Genomic DNA, 22,022 nt, shown 5'->3' with positions numbered 1-22,022 from the left:
CCATTTAACTTTTTTTTTTTTTTTGTTTTTGTTTTTTTTCGGTAACCCGTAAAGAGGGAGAATACAACGATGACTTTTATAATTTAAAGCTAAGTGCAGAAATATTAATCTACAAAATGAAGACTACATGAGTATGATATAACTTAAATTGGAAAGAAAAAAAGAAAAGATGTCCAACTTTGTAAGCTTACATATTGAAAAGTCAACCCTCACCAATCCCACGACCATGTAGTTGCTTCCCTTTCTCTCGGCTCCCACTGTGTGAACCCAATTTATAATACTAACAACAAGTCCGCATCGACTTTGTGTTTTTTTTTTTTCTTAAATAAATAAATGGCTTTCTCTCTACAATATTTATCTTATTTCCTGTTTTGTAATTTGTCAAGGACTTACCTATAATTGGTTGACCTCATATTTTATTGCTTCTTTTCATGCATTTTTAATAATTTATAAATTTAGATACTTTGAACAATTCATCCCCACCTTAATTCAAAGTTGACGTGAACTCTAAAATTGGATTGAGGCATGATGAATCAACACTCAATAAATAATCAACCATATATGAAAACGTGTTTAAATGCAAAAATAATAAAATAATTTTGATATTTTATGTTACAATTATTAATTGATATTTGAATTATGAATGGTTGGAAAGGTATGGGGGACACTCCCCTAGCGAATATCTATTTGATGTGTGTTTTGTGGGTGACAAAATGATAATGCCAGGTCAGTTGTACGAATTTGACTTTTATTACACCAAGATAAAATAAATAAATAAATAAATAAATAATTAATTAATTAATTAATTAATGGTGGGATACACGTATTATATATACATATTCCATATGGCACGGGAAGCCAACACGTCCCCGAAACAAGCGAAGGGAAAAGCGATAGATCCACACACCTTAATCCTCCCCTTTCCTCTTCTCAAATCAAATTAAGCAATTAATGGCCAATCCGACGACGTCTCACTTGCCGGCACCGACGAATTACGCGCCGCTGGCGAAGCCGGTGGCAGTGGTAAGCCCCCAGTTCATGGCGCCCTATCCCGTGGATCTGAGAGTTACGAAGAAGGTGATGACCCTGGCGGAAGGTACTTTCACCGTTACGGACGTTAACGGCACCGTGATGTTCATGGTGAAAGGGTCCGTGTTCAGCCTTCACGATCGCCGTATTCTTCTGGACGCCGCGGGTAATCCCATCATCTCTTTCCAACAAAAGGTAAAATAAAATCGGATATGTTGAATGAATAAATGGATTTAGATGTGTGGTGTATGAATAATTGTTTTACCCACAGCTGTTTTCGGCGCATAGAAAATGGTACGCATTCAGAGGAGATAGCACCGATTCCAAACATCTGTTGTTCACGGTGAAGAAATCGTCGGTCTTACAACTGAGGACTCAGCTGGATGTGATATTGGCCTCGAACACCTCGGAGAGCAGCTGTGATTTTAAGATCAAAGGAAGCTGGCTGGAGAGATCTTGCACCATTTCCCTTGGCGACGGCTCCACCATCATCGCCCAGGTATCCCAACATATTTCATTCTTGATTAACCCCGCCATTCGCTTAATCCAGTTCGTTCATTTTGCAGATGCACAGGCAGCACAATTTGCAGAGCGTGCTGTTCGATAAAGACACGTTCGGAGTGACGGTGTATCCCAACGTGGACTATGCGTTCATAGTTGCGCTGGTGGTGATTCTGTTCGAGATCAACGAGGACAGGAGCGGCAACGATTAGAGCCTCCTCAAAAGAAAAAATATATATATATATATATATTTTATTTCCCGTATTACTGTTATTAAGGAATAATAAGGTGGCATGTTAGTTTATGTTGGATTGTAGCTCTGATATGATCGGAATATATAAAATTTATCCACTGTGTACTCAGAAATCGAAACACAAAAATAGTCCTCCGGTAGGCTCCAGTGACGTTGAAAACGAGAGTGGGCGATATTTGCAATAATTGCGAATAAAATGGAAAAAAGAGAGTTGGAAGTGAATGGAATGTTATTAATGGGAGAAATGTATTTTTGTGTCCATACCTAAGTATTTGTATTGAATATTTTTAATAAATTAGGAAGTGAATGGAATGTTATTAATGGGAGAAATGTATTTTTGTGTCCATACCTAAGTATTTGTATTGAATATATTTGAGATTGTCTTGAAGCTAGGCATAAAACGTTGTATACAAACTTATTCGTAGTACAATAAATAGAGCTACAGAAAAAGGAAAAAAAAAGGGTTAATGGATACATACAACAAATGGTATATAAAATAATACAAGCGTGAGGTGGAGAGGGTGTGGGGAAAGGAAAGATGGGTTTAATTAGGGGTGGAATTTAGTTGAGCAATTATGGATAAAAAATAAGTAAGAATACCTGGATGCAATTAATTAATGAATCCTCTAACATTTCAAACATTGCCATAGCAGGCAAAATGAAAGCTCACACCCTTTTTGGGACTGCAGTCTTCATTCTTCTCATTCCTTTTCCTTTCCTTTCTTTCTTTCGCAAAATTCTAATGCTTGCCTTTCCGCATTCCCTCTCATGAACCTGCCTGCTCACTCTTGTTTTCTCCTTCTTTTCTTCCACCTGGGCCCTACCATTTGCACAACTTCTATTGTTACTGGCTATGAAGTTACTCTGGCAGTGCCGCCGGAGTACGACCACCGGTTCCTCGGAAGGGCCTTTCTCATTGAGACCGACCCGTTAATGCCCCCCAATTTCAGACTAGCCTTGACCGTTGAACCCACACAAGCCAATTTTTCGTGTTCCTTACAGGTTTTTCTCGGAGAAGTTAAGGTATGGAGCTCCGGCCATTTCTCCCGGTTTTTCGTGACGGACATATGCGCCCTTGAGCTCACCCGCGACGGCGATTTGAGGCTTAAGGGCCCCACCGGTCAGGTGGGCTGGCGGACGGGAACCTCCGGACAAGGTGTGGAGGTACATAAAACGATGTGGTTTTACTTGCGTATGGTTGTTTCACTTTCAATGAACCGTTGTCTCGGTGGGTGTTTGTTTTGTGGATGCAGAAGCTTAGAATACTGAGAACTGGGAACTTGGCTTTGGTGGATGGGTTGGAGGGAATTAAATGGCAGAGTTTCAATTTCCCAACGGACGTGATGGTGTTGGGGCAGAGTTTGAATGTGGCCACTCGCTTGACTTCCTTCCCCCCCAATTCAACCTTCTTCTACTCTTTCGAAGTCCAAACCCAAAAAATCTCTCTGTATCTCAACACCCCCAAATCCAAGTATTCTTACTGGGAATTCAACCCTCCCAACACCAATAACCTCTCATTCATCACGTTGAACGCCGAGGGTTTGGATTTCTTCAACGCCCCGGGCAACAAAATTGCAACAATCCCATCAGGAACGCCCCAGTCCTTGAGCTTTCTGGCACTGGGGAACAAAACTGGGAATCTGGGGCTATATTATTACTCCTCCGACAACGGAATTTTCGAAGCTTCCTTTCGAGCACTGAAAACCAGTTGTGAGCATCCTCTTGCTTGTAGCCCATACGGGGTTTGCACCTTCTCCAATACTTGTTCGTGCATTAGATTGGAGACGGAGAAGAAGGGGGCGAGTTGGGAATGCGGAGAGGAGATGAGCGGTGAATTTTGCGGGGGAATTGAAGGGGAGATGGTGGAATTGGAGGGCGTGAGTAGCATTCTAAGAGGTGATCGTAGAAGAGTGAATGTGAGTAAAGAGGAATGTGGGGAATGGTGTCTGGAGGACTGCGAGTGCGCGGCGGCGTTGCATTATTGGAAGGAGTGTTATGTGTACAGAGAGGTGATAGGGGTGAAGCAGATTGAGAAGGGAAGGGGATTGAGTTATATGGTTAAGGCCCCAAAAGGGAGTTGGTTGGGGCCGCAGGACTCGGAGAGCTTCAACAAATGGGTGCTTACAGTAGTGTGCGTGGTGGATGGGTTCCTTATTATTGCTGCTTCCGGAGGCATTGCCTATCTCTTCCTCAAGAGGAGGAGCAAGAATTTGATGGACAGAGATACCCATTCTTGACTCTTCACTTTCCTTTTTTTCTTTTTCTTTTTCTTTTTCTTTTTCTTTCTGTTCCTGTGATGGTAAGAAGTTGGAGAATATAACTAACTCCCATTCTTTCACTTTTTTCTTATTGCAAACTTTTGTTGAATCGTTGATCATGGTTTTATTGATGGGCCGAACCTTATTGTTTCGGCCCACTTTGTTTGCTGATATGTGAATGTGGGCCGACTAAAGTTTGGACGAAAAATGGGCCGAACTGCTTCACAGGGGGCTTTTCTGTAATTTCAGGAGACCACGAACAGAGAAGTAATAGTAACAGTAAGCGAAGTTGTAAAAGAGTGGGAAAATAAGATACTGAAGATAATGTTTGAGTAAGAGAAGAGATAAAGACTTGGTTAATTCACTGTATGTAATGAATAAAGAAGGGGCGAGGAGTGGGTTTGGAAGCCAATTCCAAATAATCCCTTTTCACCCCGCCATCATCTGGATTTTTCTGAGAAAATTCATGTTTTCAGCTCCTTTATTTTTAAGTTTTGTTCTGCTTTGTCCGTTTCATTGCATTGTTCTTTTGAACAACATAGTCAACAAGTGTTTATGTCGAGTTGTAAATACTTCGGAAATGGCGAAAATAGGGACAAAATCTGATGTGGGCTCTAGGAAGGAGCTCAATCTGATGTGAAGGAAGCAGTCTGTCGTTTCGGTGGAGTCGGCTACTGATTCGTTGAAGATGTCGTCAGTTGAGGAAAGGCTGAATCAAACGAGGCAAAACCTGCATTCCAACATGGATGAACGTGGCACTGAAACGCTCAAGCAGACACATGCTCAGCAAACAAAATCGGTATACGCCAAATTGTGTGAAGGTTGAACGACGACAGGACAGTTATCAGAAACAGCATGACAAAAAGCGAAAGAAATCGGTTTCCTTTATTCTTGGCAAAGCAGAATATGATGATCAGAAGAGAAAGAAGCCAACCCCTAATCTCAAATGATGATGTGTTGTAGAAGCTTGAGTTGAGCTGTTTGTTGTGTGCGTGTAAGCATCCAAGGTTGTGAACCTTAGTTTATTATATCTGCTTAGGAATGTGTCTGTATGAATGATTGGGGATTCTTCAACCACAAGGATTTCATGGCGACCTCTTTAGCCACTCTGATCTTCACGCAGCTTCAAGGTGATTGTTTAACAATTATGAGATTAACGAACACTTAACAAAATAAACTATGGTTCACAAGTGCTTTCATAATTGCGTTCACCTATTAAGAATACGAAAAAAGAACAAGGAGCAGGTACACCACAGCAGTCAATCTTTCAGATTTGAGCATTCATTTTGGTTTAATCAAATGGGAAGTGTAGAGCAGTACGTACGCACAAATCTATGGTTCTCAAACCCAGAGACATGCAAAATGCAAGTCCATCATCCCAAACAATCAAATTTTCCAATAGAATTGGGATAAAGGATGAATGGGGCAAGACAAGGGCATAGGAGCTAATCAACTATAGAAAACAGCAAAGGAATCAAAGCGTTCATATGCAGCTCAGGGAGGGAGTAAATGATAAAATCTTACCTGCAATGCAACTGAAAACTACATTAAAAGTATACACGTGGAAAGTTTTTGGATTTTGGGGTGTCCCTAAAGTGGGGGAGGATAAGTAACATATAAATTTCCATGCTGACAAAACAGAAGTGAAAGAGTGTGTGTGTGTGTGTGTGTGTCTAACAGAGGTCGAGCCAGTGGTTTGGTGACCAAATGGGATACTCCACACATCTATGAGATGGCATTCAAGTAATAAGTGAGGCATGCAAGCAAGAGCAAGAAAGGAATAAAGCTCAATGGAAGCCCCAAAAGGGGAATCGGGCATTTTTTTTAACAAATTCTTTTTTTTTTTTTCCCTCTTCCTTTTGACCTCAAAAAGGGGGGGCTCCTCCTCTCTAGCCAGTGTTATTCTAACTTTGAAGTATGATGAATTATATGGATGACGACCCCTAGCAGTTACCTAATGCACAAAGAAATGCATGTCACGTGTATTCCTATTCGTGCTACTCTAAGTAAACATCAATCTCCCCTGCAAGAAGAGGAGAGGAGGAGGGGACATTGGATTCCAGTATTCTTCCGAACTCTCCATATCCCAAAGAGACTATTTGTCTCAGAAGAACAGGAGTCGTGTTTTTTTTTATAATAAGTCCCTTTTTATAGTGTTAGTTTCCAGTTTTCATATCAAAAGACCACAGTGACTGTACATCTGGTGAGGGAAACAGACCCCCAACAGGCGGCTTCACAACCGATGGCCTTCCAGCACACATCCCTACGCCTTGTGCATCCCATTCTCTGCCAAAAAAAAAAAAAAAAAAAAAAGTAACCATCAGTAAAAAAAGAAAAAAGCGCAGTTTCGCTTTCGCTACTGTGAAGAATCATTAATGACAATCATCATCAAGCTAAGCCATCCATTTAACAGATATCACAGCATAAGGTCATCAAAATGGCTCACGAGTTAACTCTTTGCATGAATTTTTTTTTTTTTTTTGTTCCTTTTTAAGAAACCAAACTTTGGTTGAGAAATAAATGAAAGAAAACACGCACACAAAAAAAAGGAACTCACAAAAGGGAGCCAACCAACACAAAAAGAATTCAGCCAAGTCACGACTGAGAGCGTAATTACAAAAAGACTTCGAATTGTATTAACTACAAACTAGTAATGCAACTAATCCACAAAAACACTTGCAATGCATTTTCACACCCCAGAAAACGAGCTCATAAGGACTTTTCTTTCGCATCCCTCATGGTTTGGATTTTTGCACTACTACTACAATCAAATCGACAGCACATCAATTTGTTTATAAAATTAGCAAATAGGCGTGAGATATGTTTGTTTACATTTTCTTTTGCAGTAATATTCCCCAGAATAAACTCAAGAATTCCACGATTTACATGGAAAGAAGGCAGTAGGACTATTCCTTAATCAATGAGCAGCGATTCCAAACAGGAAGAATATGTTGAAATGCAAGCACAACAAACGTAGACGCCACAGCAACTAATTAAAGCCAATCACGTTTGGACAAAAGTCCATTTCCAGTTACTATATGAAACGAGTGAGCATATACAACGTAACAACAATTAAGGTTTGAAAAAAAAAAAAATCATCGACTATTCAAATTGATTCCACAGTGCAAAATGCAAGGGCATGTTTGCCTAGTCAAGACAAAGAACATACCAAGCTCTCCTAGTTGCATATTATCTTTAGTTTCTAGGCTGTCTACATCAGCAAGAAGATAGACAACACATATTATGGTGAAATTAGACATTGCGGCCTGATCTGATGGCAGAAAAAAGTGTGTATATGTATGTAAGCATACACATATGTATGATCAGTAAAAATATACCGATAAACAAGCAGATTGTAAACTATACAAAGAACACAACCAGTTACAGTTTAATCAGCCGCTTAGTTACTTGACAATCACAAAAGCGTAATTGAAATTTTTTCAAAAGACAGACATCAAAGGGGACTTACTTTGGCCAACAGCTAGTTGCAGGAAGCTCAAATGGATGGCCAGTGGAAGATCTGCTGGGGCTACCATATAACATTCCATTCTGAACAGTTTCATCCTGAGGCTTAACAGAGAAGTTGTTCTCACTTCTAGACAATGGTGGATAGAAAGGCTTCTTTAACCATGGATCGTGATCACAGCTCATAACTGGGTTAAATGTCCCAACACTTTGGCCTTTACCAAGCAAAACATTCTGAGAAGAAAGTGTGCCAGACAAAACTTGATCCTCTTTAATGAATGCTGGTGGAACAGTTTTCTGAGGAGGCTGGAAAAAATCATCCTTATTTGGTCTATTAGATTCAGAAGGAAGAATCCAGCCAGCTGGACCACCTACCAAACCTAAACCATCCTGGCCAAAGGGAGAACTATTCCACATCTGCCATGTTCCCTTATCATTTGCATTTGTATCATCCTTAGGGGGACTTCTCAGATCCAAAGCCTTCGGGGTGCTAGGGAAATTATTAGAACAATTATGCTTTTCCCTTGATAAAGGTGACTCAATTGGAGATGGTTTGTTAATTTCAGAAGAAGCAGTCTTTAGCGTTCGTGGTCTTTCCATTCCGATTTCTGATGCAAAGCCAGCTCCTAAATCCAACCGAAAATTATCGAGCGACTCCGATACGGGACCCAACAAGGATACTACATCAGGTATATAACAAGGATCTTCAAAAAGCTCTGGTTCTTCAGGCATGCATTCATGGGAACCTTCAGCAACATGAGGAAATTGAGGTTCAATTACAGGCGAAAACCCTAAACTACTACTTGTAGGACCTGGACCCTTAGGATAAGTGGGTATGGTAAATGGTGATGGCAGGCCAAAATTAATAGGATTATCATATGATTGTGTTGATGATAACTGCCCAGGTAACTGTTGTCCAGAAACTTGCCCAGATAGATGTGGGCCTATAAATTGCCCAGAAGGTTGTGAATTGCTAATATCCGGCGAGGGCTTCACAACTGGCCTACTTATAACATTGGCAATTGTGGATGAAGGAACAGATGGCGAACGGGTAAATAACTGTTGCCAAGATTTTTTAGGTGCCACAGCAGGTTGTGACTCGGTGAACACCTGCAGTGAACACGAGAACTTCAGGTCATCACTCTTCATTTCATTATTTATATATACTTAAGGAAACTGAGGAACCTTATATTCACATAAAGCCAAAAGAACAACCTATGGGAAGGAGTAGAGAAAACCCCTACCCAAAGCAACACTAGAGGAAATTCTTCCAATTGTTAATGATCATAGGAAGTCTAGAATTACAAAAGAACTTTGTCTGAATTGTGCACCACCAAGAGGCATCATGTTGCAAACTAATACAAAAAGAATCAAAAGACAAAGACTTATTTTCAAAAGTCCTTTGGGTTTCTTTCTCTCCAAAGGTCCGATGTAGTAATATTAGATAAATAAAAAATGTAGCATGTAGTATTACTAAAAAATGTAGCATGTACATGTTGAAACTACTATCTTTCAATATTCCCAACTGGGTCGTGTAGATAAACCTTAGCACGAAAATATGGAAAGTCATCTGTTCAATATTGAAGCATAAGTCCATATATGATGATTCATAAATTGCAGAATTTAAACCTAAAATATGAGTAAAGTTTGTATTAAACATCCTCAAAAGACTGTATGCATTAGAAAAAGGGAAAAAGCATATAGAGAGAACCACAGCCTAGGAGGACAACAACGCTATCCTGTCCCGTAAGCAAAGCCAAGGACATCAGAAATTTTCCTCTAATTGATCAGAACTATAAATAAATAAATAAATAAAAATAAATAAATAAAAAATAAGTACTATTGTGCTCATTGGAAAAAGGCAACAAAGAGGAAAAAGGCCTAAAAAATTCTTTTATGCGACAGTAAAAATGTTTGTTATCTGTATAAGCATTGGGTGGGGGAAAAGACACAGCATTGGAACTTACTGGATGGTTGATGTTCTTATCATCTCCATTCAAAGCAGATTTCCCAATTACACGCTCAGATGACATATCTCTATTAGAAATAGACGTATTTACATGATCCACAGAACCGTTAGACTTGTCTTTAACAACAGAAGCTGGGCCATTATAGACCTTTCCAAACAAACTACCACTACCAAATGCTTTAGAAGATGACAAAAAGGTACCCCGCATACGATCAAGATACCTAGAACCAGCATATCCTCGGCCAAAATTATTTCCAGGGATATTCTTTACACTATGACATACTATGCTATGGCCTTTAGCACTCTCTGGCCCAAGCTTTTGACTCTCACGACGATCAGTCTCACTCTTTTTGTCCAAATCTTGCTTCCGTTCACTTTCTTTAACAGTTTTCTTCTCCAACTCTTCTGCATCTGAATTACTCTTACTTGAACTTTTGTCCTTTTCTTTTCTCCTCTCCTGGCGTTTCTTTTCAGCCTCCTTTTTCCCGTCCTTCTCCCTGAAAAGTTGTGATGTTCTATCACGGTCCTTCACAACACCCTTTTTCTCATCCCTCAATTTCCTCCGTTCCTCCACCAACCTGGCAACCTCCTCCCTCTGTTTCCTCTCTTCCTCCTCCAATAATTCTCTCTCTAATCTAGCCTGTCTTTTCTCTTCAGCTTTTCTGCGGGCTTTTTCAACCCTACTCTCGGGGAAGTTACCCCCATTCTCGCCCATCTTAGCCAGTATCCCCCTATGCTCAGAATCAGATAAATTGTCTTCTCTTGATGAACTTATCCTGAACATTTTTCTCCAAAGCCATCTAATGCTCAAGAAAAAAGATGTAAAAAGCTTACAGCAGAAAATCACGATACCTGAGTATGACTTTTCTGCCAAACAATGTTCATCTCCTCCACAAAGACTGCTCCCATTTTGTCTCCAATAACTAGATTTTCCTGCAACGGACTTTCCAGCCCAACTGCCGCTCTCCAACCAATCTTGGCCAGACATCCACCCATTATCTGGCCATACCTTCTGATTCAATAATTTCCCACTTTTTCCAACGAGTTCCTTAATAATCCCAGAATTTGGAAATCCCGGTGGTATAGGCAAGTCTAAAACTGGCCTTTTAGAAATATGACCACAGCAGGAGCACATGAACCGACCACCAGCAGGATTTTGATCCTTGTATGGAGTTAAGCAGTTCCGACATCGTTTAGTTGCCGTTTTCCTGAGCTTCTGCAACTCGATGGCTTCAAATCTCTTTCTCTCTCTAAGCCGCGCATTCCTACGCACCCGCCAAGCTGACAGCTGAGGCATTAAAATCTCATACCAAAAGAGGGTAACCAAAAGCACAAAAACGCAAGCAAGCCTGGGTGATGTAATCTCAAATCTAAATGCAGGTGGCAGAAGCTGAGAGAGCGCCCAGAGTCCAATCAGCGGAATAACTAACCAAGGAAGCATTGTAGCAACCCGTCGAGACCACTTCTGAATCACGCAGAGTATACACATTATCCCCAAAACCCACGCCGCCTAAGCTCCACGTCAAGAATCCAACAACGTAACTAACCCCAAAACCACGGAAAATCCTCGATCTTGGCCTCCGGCAACCTCCCACCCAAAACCCTAACCCTAATCCCCCTCCCAATTGAAATGGCAATGAAGAAATTTGAAGAACGTTGAAGAACCCTAGGAGCTAAAAAAAATCTTGAAACCTTGCATACAGAATACTAAATCCTCCGTAAATGCCTCGAGAATCGGACATCAGCAGAAGCAGTGAAATTGATAAGTTAGAGTAATCAGATATCCGAGGGGATGGAGACGGTGGAAGCTGAGGGATTGCAAAGAGTAGCAGATGCGGGAGCCATGGCAGCAATAGATTATATAAGAATGAAAACCCGATAAAATAGAGATTCAAAACCAGAAACCGCTCGGTCGAGAAGATGAAATGGTCCGATCAGTCCGGAAAGCGTCGGTGCCGTGGTCGAGGTCGTCCGTCCCAGCGAAGAAACTGTGATGAGAAAGAGATAGATAAGAGAGCAGGAGAGAGAAGAGAATAAAAATGAAGGAATTTTAACCAAATTGCAGAAGCAATAATCCCCCATTCCACCTTGTGTTGTTGGACCCGGTCCACTCCATTGGACCGCTTGTCTCTCTCTCTCTCTCTCTCTCTCTCTCTCTCCCTCTTATTAAACCTTCGCCTTAGATTTGGTAAACGAATATTAGTTTTGTACTCACCCTTCTCATAAATTACCGAATACCTCTTCCCAATCGTTCCAGATGCAAATTTCCTTAACATGCAAGTAAATATCTGCATTAATTAAAAATGAGTGAAAGCGGGAAATTGAATAATTGTTACTCTATGAACTTATTTAAATATTATGGTGTTTTAAAGTTGATGTTACAATTTTGGAAATAACAGCCTTTCCTACCTACACCCTACAATGCCTTTCTTATTCTTATTGGGCCTTTTCTGTTTATGGGTCCGCTTTCAGTTTGAAGCTCGCCCCATATACCAACGCTGTTTCTTTCCTTTCTTTTCTTCTTTCCTTCTTTTCTAATACGCATCGACACGCGGCTTGCAAGGGTAGTACCGTAAATGGGCTTCCTCATATTGATCCACGAACGACTGGACAGAGATGTGGGTACTGACCTCGGCCCATTTCTATGATTACCCCTTCGTCTAAATAACTTTGAATTATGTAATATATATGGCTTTTTGATTCACGATCCAGATTTGAATCCCACGTCTGATTTAATTACAACTATCCTAATCTACTTTTATTCTAAAATTTTAATTCATTCAATTACAGTACATCCTGGTGCAGATCTTAGTTTATAATATGCTTTCATTCAAAAATATGTTTTCATGTACTTTATTGTAAGATGTATTTGTAATCAGAATTGCTTGGAAGTTTTTCGGGCGAAATTCACGCGCCTCAACCACTCCCTTATAATACGTGATACGATCCAAACTTGCATTTGACTTACCAACCAATGGTCCAATACCTGCCCTTCAACCATAATCCACTCCTACTAATGCTAAAAATTTATCGATTAAGACCATCCATTTTTCTTTGTATCTGATTAAATTGTTATTATTATTATTGTTTGGATTCAGATTTTGAGACTCTTTCCATTAGTAGCGTTAAATTATTAGATATCTAATCTCAATTAATTGTAACCGATGATTTGATTACTTTAATTTATATTATTTCCTTTACAATTAGAGGATAACACTTTGGTTCAATTGTCAAAGTTAGGGACCCATATGAATCTAATGACAAAAGAAGGCTGGATTTTGCAGAATTGAAGTCAATGTGTTGTGCATGTGCAAGTGCATAATTGAAGGTTGCATTATTAACTGAACCCCTCTGTGAGGCTCATTTCTAAGGCTGCTTTTCATCTCATTTCTAAGGCTGCTTTTCATCTCATTTCTAAGGCTGCTTTTCATCTCATTTCTAAGGCTGCTTTTCATCTCATTTCTAAGGCTGCTTTTCATCTCATTTCTAAGGCTGCTTTTCAAACTCCAACAACTAATCATGACAGTGATTGTGATATAGCAAAAATTATTTGCCAAATAACAGCTTCATTTTTGCTTCATTATTATCAAGTTTTAAATTTCTATTATGATAGGAGTGGGTTAAATTTCATTTTGGATTACTCTAAATAATTTAATTCCACTATAATATTTTGAAGTGTTGGCTTATATTTAAAAAATAAAATAGGTATTAAAGGGGTTTAAATTATTGGTCGTACCCATGGAAGGTGGGTGAAAAATGTTTATATATTTATTTATTTTTGTGTAGCCGTTGAAGTGGGTCGAGGGTGTATAAAAAAAAAAAAAAAAAAAAAAAGGTATGGTTTGTGAATTCTGAGAAGGCGTGTTTGGTTATTAAGAAAGGAAAATGGTTAACGTAAAAGTGGTGCCTTCTCCCCTCCCGGCTTCGCTTTTGACAATCACCAAATCTTTGTAACAGAGACGTGCGCGCATGAGAATCGGATTTATTGATATTATAAAACCAAAATACACAAGACCCCACAACCTCAGATTTCCTTCAAGATTTTTGCCTCCCCCGTCCCCTGGATTCATTCAACGTTTTTTATTTGTTTTTTCGCTACCACACCCAGATTATTGTCGTTTATGCATTTCGTAGACAAATATATATATATATATATATAAATATATATACTCAAAGACCTGATATTCTTACACGCATGTTAAAGTGTGTTCATTTTTTAATGCAACATGTTAACGTTTCAATACACGATAATCGAGGAAGAAAATGCGTAATTCTCAAACTTTTTTAAGAGATTTCATTAATTAACTATTTGAATTTGAATTTCTACGAAAAAAATTGGAATTAAAAGGTCGGTGGGAATGTGTGATCAATGTTAGATGATAATGTCTTTTTTAGCGTAATTTTAGTAAATATGGGATATAATAAAAATATTTAATTAATTATCCGCCTCAAAATTGGAAATACTAGATGGGTTTTTGATTGTTTGTGTATACGGACAAGCAATTTATGGAAATCAATGACAACATTATTTAAAAAAATCAAACCATGCGGACATAACACAGACTAAAATGACAAAATGAAATAAATGAGAGAGCTTTTGGTTTTTTGTTTTTTATTCCACAGTTAGATTTGGAGCATAAAAGAGGAAATATAACCTAAACCATTTATAAAAGTTTAAAAACTGGGTTGAAAATAGAAATGAGAATGAAGATATTAAATAAGTGTTGAGTTTATTTAAATCATTTGTGAGTGTGCGGATAAAAATAGAGAGGTGGGGCGAGGTGAGGTGAGGTGACGTGCCTGTATTGGTTGGGAAGCCCAAACAAATATAATAATGAAAAGAGAAAAGAGCAGATTCATTTCCATTTCTAATCTCTAAAAAGAAAATGGAATTTTTTGTGTTGACAGAGACGGGCAGGTATAACATAAAGGGCAACAAATTGCTTTCCAATAATTACAACCAACTTTTTCCAAATGAATCTTCCAAACTTTTTTTTATTTTTTTTTTATTTTTTTTTATTTTTATTTCTTTTTCAGGACTCATTCGGTTCACAAATCATTCCATTCCAACTTATATTTAAAATCCAGGAGCTTGTATGTTACTATTCAATAATTGAGTTTATTTCAAGCTTAGAATGATTTAAGGACAGCATATGTATCATTTTATTTAATAACTTCATTACAAGCTCCTGGATTGAATTTCACTATGAAGTATTAGGAACTGGAGGAAACGCGAAGATGCTGATTTCATGATGCAACCAAACTAGTGGACTCCAATCTCCGTCATGTCGAACCAGATTTGCTTGAAAACTTTTATGATAATGTCGTGATACTCGTCGGTGTTCAGAGAGAGATAGCATGCAAGGAGATCTTCCAATTCATTGGACGCCCTGATTTTGTTCTCCACGATCATCTCCACCATTGATTCTCTGAAATCCCTCTGTGGATCGTTCGTTGACTTTACGATTGCCAGGCTTTCGGTCAAACTTCTCTTCGCCGCCGCCGACCCACTTTTCCGGCGTCCAACGTGACCAAATCTCTTGCTTGAAACTCTCGGAGAGTTCATAATCCGTAACTTTGGTCCCGGAGAGTTCACCGGAAATCGGCGCGAAGGGCTGCTTCTGGGTTCCTTTGCAAATGCTTTATCCTTCTTTGTGACGGTGATCGACGGACACGTAGACCCATCTGCGGCGTCGGTTTCTTCATGCTTGGATGAGGACGAGGATGACCTTGTAATGATTGGTGGAAGATCAATCTGCGCCGGGGATTTCAACTCTTCATCTGAGCCGTTGATTTTTTTGGCTGAAGTTTTGTGTCCCTTTTCGATAATGATGGCGTTGGCATCATCTTCAGCATGAAATGAATATTGACTTAAAAAAGGCGGTTCAATCCGGAGTTCTGGTGGAGATGGTGGAGGAAGCGGCGAGCCAGCTGTGACCGATTCTAGGGCCGTTCTCCCGCAGCTACAGCCGGAGGAGGAAGTAACCACTAACCTGGGTGAAGTCCGAGCGGCGGCAGTGGCGGTGTTAGCGGCAGGAGCTCTTCGCCTCGGCTTTCCTTTGGACGATTTTCTGGGTGGGTCAGCCGGGGAGTTATTAGATTCTCTGGCGGCAGCAAGTTGTCTAGTGAAATGATGGGATTTTCTTGGGTGAGAATGAAGAAGAACCTGGTGTGGGTGAGTGGAGGAAGTTGAAGAAGGCTCCTTTTTTTGGTTTCTTCGCCTAATAATGGCCATGTCTTTCAGCTTGTAAAACCAGGAATTGGGCATCATATCCGATAGCCTAAACCTATAATTTCCCATCCAAATACTATTTCTCTCACCCGGTTACTTGCCTCTGCTTGATGCTGCCTTCCAGGGCTGAGGGTCCAGAAAAAATGGCTCAACTTAAAGGCAAATGCAAATGGGGTCCACATGGTTCCTTGGCTTTGATTATGAGAGGTTAATTACCTAATTCAAGGAAAAAAAAAATCATGATTATTATCTTTCAACTAAAATATTTATTATTCATATTAATGATTTTACGCACAATGTTGATGTATTAATCAAACTCATCAAAATGTATAAATAAATATATATAGATATATATATATCAATGAAAACATTGACGTTTCTTAGGAGATCTAATACCCTGAAGATAAAGAAGGCTTTTGGCTGTACATTGTCACTTATTTTCCAACAGTTTGGCTAACTTTTTCTTTCTATTTCTCGCACCACCAGAAACCAAAGGCAGCAGGTTATGCGATTGGATTTGTTGTGTTGGTATTAATTAGACGATGCCACGTCACCATTCACATGCATGTTTCTAAAACGCTGTTTTGTTTTGGAAGCTTGTGCACAGTTTTGTAAAATCTATTTCCAAGCAAGTTTTCCCTTTTTCTTTTCTGGTTATAAATGGAAAGTTTTAAATGACGTAATTAGATTATACCCAAATTTAAGACAATGGTGATCGTTTAGGAATTTTGAGTAAGATTTTGTGTGTACAAAGTCAAAGGATCAAAGGTTAAAACAGAAAATTAAAATGATATTTGTAGATAGATTGGTAGGTAGATAGAATAGAAGATAGAAGGCAGTTGCTTGTTTCGGAATGGCATTGAAGAGAGGTTGGATGTAGGCTGAAAATGGGCAAACCCCCACGAAAAAAGAAAATAAATCCAAAACCACAAACGTTTCCCTGGTGGTGAAAGAGGGCGCACCTTTGCTGCCAAAAATACATAATTACAAAAAAATATGTCAGAATTTGAACACCAATCCCATTCGGGGTAGGGGAAACCATGCAAACCAAAAGGAGCACAACAGCATGTCTCCAAATATTGGACTCTACTTTTAAGAAGGACGACATATTAGCTTTTAGCAATTTCCCCCCCTCTTCTTCTTTCTAAAACCGTGTTTGATTTTAATTAATATATTTTAACAAAAACATAAATATATAGTTACAATCATTTACATCCAATTTGAAACTGTGTCATCTCGTGAACTCTTTGTTAATTAAAACTCAAAAAAAGAATAATAATAATAATAATAATAATAATAATCATAATAATAATAATTACGCGTTTCATTAACCAGAAATCAAAACTATTGGGTGAACTCAATCGTTCCAAGCTTGGAATGGACCGAATAAAAACCCATCTGGACCAGAAAGTAGCCGGCCCAATCACTAACTCCCGCCCTGCCCTCGCGGACCAAGTCGCAAGGATTCCCGCCAGTCCAAATGGGACAAGTGGGAAACCGATTTTATGGAGCGCCAGTTCTTCGAATGATTGGGCAAATCACCGTTGTCGATGGGAGAACCTCTAATTCTCTCGCTTACAGTTTCGCTATCGTCGCTGATTCCGATCGTTCCGATGAGCAAGATAGAACTGTATCAACTCGGTTCATTTTCCTATTTTCGTTTGTCGCACACAAGTTTTCACGGATGCTTGTTTGTATCTTCTTGTTTCCGACTACTTGTTCGTCTCTTTCTCAGATATATATTTTGTTTTTTTTCAGTCGACAACAGTTTGGGACATCATGATTGGTCGACATTCTCCAATTTTTGGCGTCAATCGCGAGGTATTCATCGATTGAGTTGTATGTGCTGTCCATCTTTTCGACATTGCTTCTTCATTTTCTGTTATGCTTAAATTTCTTTGACTTTACGTCGACTTCTAGGTGTGCTGAATTATTTTGAACTAAAACTTACGGTTTAAGAGTACACAACTGAACAATAAGTGTCTATATATATCATAATCTAATAACCTTGTGCTTAAGTTCTTCCTATGATGACGAAAATGGATAGCGAAGATCGGTTCTTCCAGCTAGCAACCTGCTGAGGATACTCTTACTCCACTGTAGTTTCGATTATTTATTTCCATTCTTATAGTGTTATCTCTTCTGCTGTACGAAGAAATTTATTGCATCGCTTTTTTCTTCTTGAAACATATATTTTAACAAAGGAAAAGTATAAAACTATTTGTAGTATGGTACAACCAATACCCGAAGTTGAAATATCTCTTCTCTTCATTTGCCTGTCTTTGAAATTTTAGACGGTTGCAATATTTTCTAATGCCTGCTATCTATCTCTGAGTTCGTACTGTTTCCCTTACTAAGTTCTTAACACTGTTGCATCGCACCTCTATTTGGAAATGGAGGTGGTTGACCCTCACGATGAGAGTGTAGGCGACGTTTACGGATTATAACCTTCAGGTTTTTTAATGCGCATTATCTCCTTATTTTACCTCTAGTTTTGGGAAAAAAATGAATGTATGCGTCCAAATTTTTGGAGGTTCTGTCAATTTAAACATGAACTATAATCCTATCAATTAAACTCATAAACGATTCACTAGATTAACATAATAGACTACTAGAATTGATGTATGAAAACTTTTCAAAGGAAATCTTAATTAAGAGTCTAATTTGATTCATTTATGAATATTTAGGGATTTAATCGATAAAATAATAAGTGTGATGTTATCAAACTGAACTTATTGGAGGGTTCAGGGTAAATTGAACACAATGGAGGTATTATTAGTTCACTGGATTGCTTTTGTATTTGTCACAATATCTTATCCTGTTTTTTGGATTATTACATTTCTTGAGTCATCTGGTAGCATACATCTTATTTGAGTGTGGATCCTTTCAAGTTGGAAAAGAGAAGTTCCGTGTTGCATGGCTTCTTGTGATAAATCGCAAGAGTGCAGAAGTTCCTATGATCGATGTCTACATGGTGTGGTAGCTATTGTAGATGGATCAGATAGCTGTTTATTTTCACAGTTCATCGATGGACGATTGAGTCTCACTGTTGAGCTGAGTTGTTAACTACTTACATCTAACAACCATCGTTAATTTGTTTGTGCTGCAGGGATACTCTGGAAGTGATCTTCATGGTGTGACTGCCAAAGTAGTGGACATGTCTCATATCTGTATGTCCCAACTCTGTTAATGCTCTCCACACTCCTTCCTTAACTCATACATAGAATTATAGTTCTTTTTGCCTGAAAATATTTTTGTTTCTAGATCAGATGAAACCAAACTCTGTAAAAATCAATAAGATATGGGGAACGGGCACCTAGATGCAGCCATAGAGCCTTTTTGTGGCTAGCTCTTAAGCTAAACATTATCCACTTCAATCACATATCTAAAACTATTTTGGAATTTTTTAGCTAAATGAAAATACCGTTGACTACTCCGTCCGTGAGTTGGAGACCTAGCTTTTACAGAATGCTGATCAGCATTGTAGTGCGACACTATCCTCATATCCTTGGATATCCTTACGGTAGTCCATATTTATGCATAGATATATGATTCCTTTTGCTGAAATCATTTGAACATTGAAACAGAATCTGGGTCAATCGCCGACACTGTTGCTTTCAGCACATTTGTCGTTGAGCTACCCACGCCAGTGACTCACTATTTTTTAAGAGAATTTTAATCTGTGATAATAAAAAAGCCCAAAGGCCTCGCACTTTCGGATTGTCGAGGAGTATATATTCACCATTTCCAAACTTTCTATAGTTAATGCTTCATCCTCTGTGTTCTTTCCGTGTCTCTGTTCTCCCACTCCCACCGGAGGTTCCTCTTGTTGCCCCTTTTCTTCTCAAGCATGTTCTAACTTTTTGAAAGTAATTGTTCCTTTTCTAATATCTGGAATGTAAAACTTCTTTACCCTACTCAATCCCCTCTTTTCTGATGCCTAAATATGTAGCATCAATCAGGAGGAATCACCTCAAAATTTGCAACTGCTTCCTTTAATTACCTCCACGAACGCCTCACACCTCTCACACTCTACTGCCAGTAACCTTAAATAGTAGTCTTCAACAATTGTGACTACGAACTTGGGTATTAAAATAAAAATTTCCATTTCAGAAGGGTTTAAACCACGTTAAATTCTTTTCTGTGGACACAAGCCTTCAAGCAATCAAGCACTCAATATTGTTATTGCATATTGAATGAAGCCTGCAATATTTTACATCTATGGCATCGAAATTTCTTCTTACCATTAGATCAAAGATAGTCCATGATGTTCGATTCATTGAAAATTGTAATCACCTCCACAAACAACCCATTATTGTTTAAGATACTCTACACCCATGAAGATCCATCAAGGTTCGTAGTCATTCCCTATAACTGTATTGCTGTGTACTAGAATTGATAGATCTACTATTATTTAATTTGTCAACAATAAATAGGTACCTAGCTTGAGAATGATTTGAGGGCTCTCCCTTTATCCCAGACACCACGACATTAACCCAAAGGGTACTTTTTTACCTATGATTTACCCTTACTGAATACTACTCTTAGCTCAGCTTTCTCGCCCTTCAATTAGTTACACCACTAAGTCACAAACGAGAGCCTCATACGATTTACCTGCACGACGACTATCCACTGGGCAGTTCCCAACTCTCTTCCTCTGATATACATGATGAATATATGGAGTCCTACAGAGTTCTACGGTATATAAATGTGGAAATCCAATATGTTACACAAGAAATCATTTCCATTAAATTTCTAACAGCTGTTTTCTGTCATTATTCATATCCACCTTGCTCTATTCTCATATAATGGGTGGATATATCCTCTAGCTTTATGCTTGAAGTTGTTTCCAATGCATTTCAAACAGTTGTTGTCATTGCTTCTATCTATTGATTGACGCCATGATGATTCTTGCAGTACAATTTAAAGTTCAGATAACACATTCGGTATCGAATGTTAGTCTTAACCTGATAGGAGGACTGATATTATGAGTGGCTTTCTGTGCATTTTTGAGAACCTGTTGAGAGTTTGTTATCTGTGTTACTCCTTGGAGTGAAGTTTTTTCTTGGCCTTCTGATTTACTTTATTCTCAATAGGTATTCACATATTAGCAAACAATTTTGGGATCACAATCATTGGCCAAAGCGTATCATTGCCCGTTATACATGGTAAGTCGGTGATTTTTATCATACGGATCGGAAGCTTATTTTACAATTCTTATTTGCATGACACGGATTCTTCCATTTACCATTGGTAGTTAAGCCAATACTTTGCATATTCCAAAATCCAAACGTGGTAAATCAGATCCTTAGTATATCATTATTTAAAGCATAATATCAATGATAATGACATAGTTTCTGCAAGATTGAACATAATTCAAATATTAATCTACATTTATTTAATTCTTTTGAAATCAGAGTTTTAAATCTAACTGCTTTGCTAAATGTACTAGGAAGAAGAAGAAGAAGAAGAAGAAGAAAACACTGACATCCTACGATTTGATGTGTCTGGTACATTGATTGTGAAAGTATAACTAAACAGTCAGAGAAAAGGTGGAATGTACAGAAGAAACATGTAAGTGAATAATTGGTAGGGTTACGTGTTCAAATGTGGCAAATCATATTGTCCCTGGACGCTTTCTCAATAACAACATAGATTCATAATACAAAATGCACGTGATTGAGACTAAGCTTTTCCGCAACTTTCTGATAAACCTATGTTCTTGGCGTGTTCTAGGGAGGAGCAATCAGAGATTGATGTGACTTCCGGATTATATGTTTTGTTCGGACCAGGTAAAAGCATTTATTACTTCTACTGCTGTGCTATTTCCTTCGTAGTTAGGGATTCCTTCTGATGACTACATCCTATGCATCTTAATAATTCACATACATCAACCATACAAAAAAAACAATAGCTGTCAAACTGTAACTTTATCTTGTATTATAAAAATAGAATATGATTCTTAAAATGTATTTTTTTAAGCATAATTAATGTTTATATTTATAAAGTAGTAGTAGATGGAAAGACTGAAAAGGAGCAAAAAGGAAAGAACAAAAAAACTCAAATTTTGAGGACAAGGTACGAGAGACGGAAAGAAAGGCTCTGGAGGTGTTAGATATACGCGCGCGTGTGTTGAAAGAAAATAAATAAATAAATAGACAAGTCATAGATGCTAGAGAAAGAAAGGTAATCTAGATGGAAACATAACCTAGAGAGAGAATTACGTGAGAGGGAATTGACTGTCGGTAAAGGATAGCGGGATTTTGAAAACAAATGCCTCAAAGACTTCGTTCGACAACACTTCTTTTTGTTTCT

At 38.5% G+C, this 22,022-nt stretch overlaps 5 protein-coding genes across 8 annotated transcripts; 3 read left to right on the top strand and 2 right to left on the bottom strand.

Annotated features, from left to right (window-relative positions):
* The first annotated feature begins 846 nt into the window (after positions 1–846).
* Positions 847–2,044, top strand: LOC111789711 (protein LURP-one-related 15). Its single transcript, XM_023670379.2, has 3 exons — positions 847–1,224; positions 1,301–1,528; positions 1,596–2,044. The coding sequence occupies exons 1-3, from the start codon at positions 952–954 to the stop codon at positions 1,740–1,742; spliced, it is 648 nt and encodes a 215-aa protein (XP_023526147.2). The 5' UTR covers positions 847–951; the 3' UTR covers positions 1,743–2,044.
* Positions 2,045–2,251: 207 nt separating this feature from the next.
* LOC111789710 (EP1-like glycoprotein 3) lies at positions 2,252–4,420 on the top strand. Its single transcript, XM_023670378.2, has 2 exons — positions 2,252–2,947; positions 3,037–4,420. The coding sequence occupies exons 1-2, from the start codon at positions 2,552–2,554 to the stop codon at positions 4,018–4,020; spliced, it is 1,380 nt and encodes a 459-aa protein (XP_023526146.2). The 5' UTR covers positions 2,252–2,551; the 3' UTR covers positions 4,021–4,420.
* A 1,686-nt stretch (positions 4,421–6,106) lies between these two features.
* Positions 6,107–11,666, bottom strand: LOC111790414 (uncharacterized). Of its 2 annotated transcripts, XM_023671300.2 has the most exons (4): positions 11,563–11,666; positions 9,474–11,463; positions 7,511–8,616; positions 6,107–6,327 (listed from the first exon to the last, which is right to left on the bottom strand). In XM_023671300.2, the coding sequence occupies exons 2-4, from the start codon at positions 10,962–10,964 to the stop codon at positions 6,198–6,200; spliced, it is 2,727 nt and encodes a 908-aa protein (XP_023527068.2). In that variant the 5' UTR covers positions 10,965–11,463; positions 11,563–11,666; the 3' UTR covers positions 6,107–6,197. The 2 variants fall into 2 exon arrangements, with proteins under 2 accessions (XP_023527068.2, XP_023527067.2); XM_023671299.2 differs by lacking the exon at positions 11,563–11,666 and having other exon boundaries at positions 9,474–11,527.
* Positions 11,667–14,465: 2,799 nt separating this feature from the next.
* Positions 14,466–15,910, bottom strand: LOC111791395 (transcription repressor OFP2). The gene has a single exon (XM_023672716.2). The coding sequence runs from the start codon at positions 15,774–15,776 to the stop codon at positions 14,739–14,741; it is 1,038 nt and encodes a 345-aa protein (XP_023528484.2). The 5' UTR covers positions 15,777–15,910; the 3' UTR covers positions 14,466–14,738.
* Positions 15,911–17,106: 1,196 nt separating this feature from the next.
* On the top strand, positions 17,107–21,961 carry LOC111791501 (uncharacterized). 3 transcript variants are annotated; one of them, XR_015420438.1, is made up of 6 exons: positions 17,107–17,337; positions 17,466–17,546; positions 18,817–18,877; positions 20,804–20,875; positions 21,160–21,281; positions 21,444–21,961. XR_015420438.1 is itself a non-coding variant. In XM_023672874.2 (6 exons), the coding sequence occupies exons 1-5, from the start codon at positions 17,188–17,190 to the stop codon at positions 21,192–21,194; spliced, it is 381 nt and encodes a 126-aa protein (XP_023528642.2). In that variant the 5' UTR covers positions 17,108–17,187; the 3' UTR covers positions 21,195–21,281; positions 21,444–21,709. The 3 variants fall into 3 exon arrangements, 2 of the variants coding, with proteins under 2 accessions (XP_086978818.1, XP_023528642.2); XM_023672874.2 differs by having other exon boundaries at positions 17,108–17,337; positions 17,466–17,528; positions 21,444–21,709; XM_087122692.1 differs by lacking the exons at positions 20,804–20,875; positions 21,160–21,281; positions 21,444–21,961 and adding an exon at positions 18,977–19,055 and having other exon boundaries at positions 17,466–17,528.
* The last annotated feature ends 61 nt before the right edge of the window (positions 21,962–22,022 follow it).

This window comes from Cucurbita pepo, chromosome 3, assembly GCF_057944985.1.
Source record: "Cucurbita pepo subsp. pepo isolate OVF chromosome 3, ASM5794498v1, whole genome shotgun sequence".
In the NCBI taxonomy this organism is placed as follows: Eukaryota; Viridiplantae; Streptophyta; class Magnoliopsida; order Cucurbitales; family Cucurbitaceae; genus Cucurbita; species Cucurbita pepo.
This window is presented reverse-complemented; position numbering and strand designations above follow the sequence as displayed.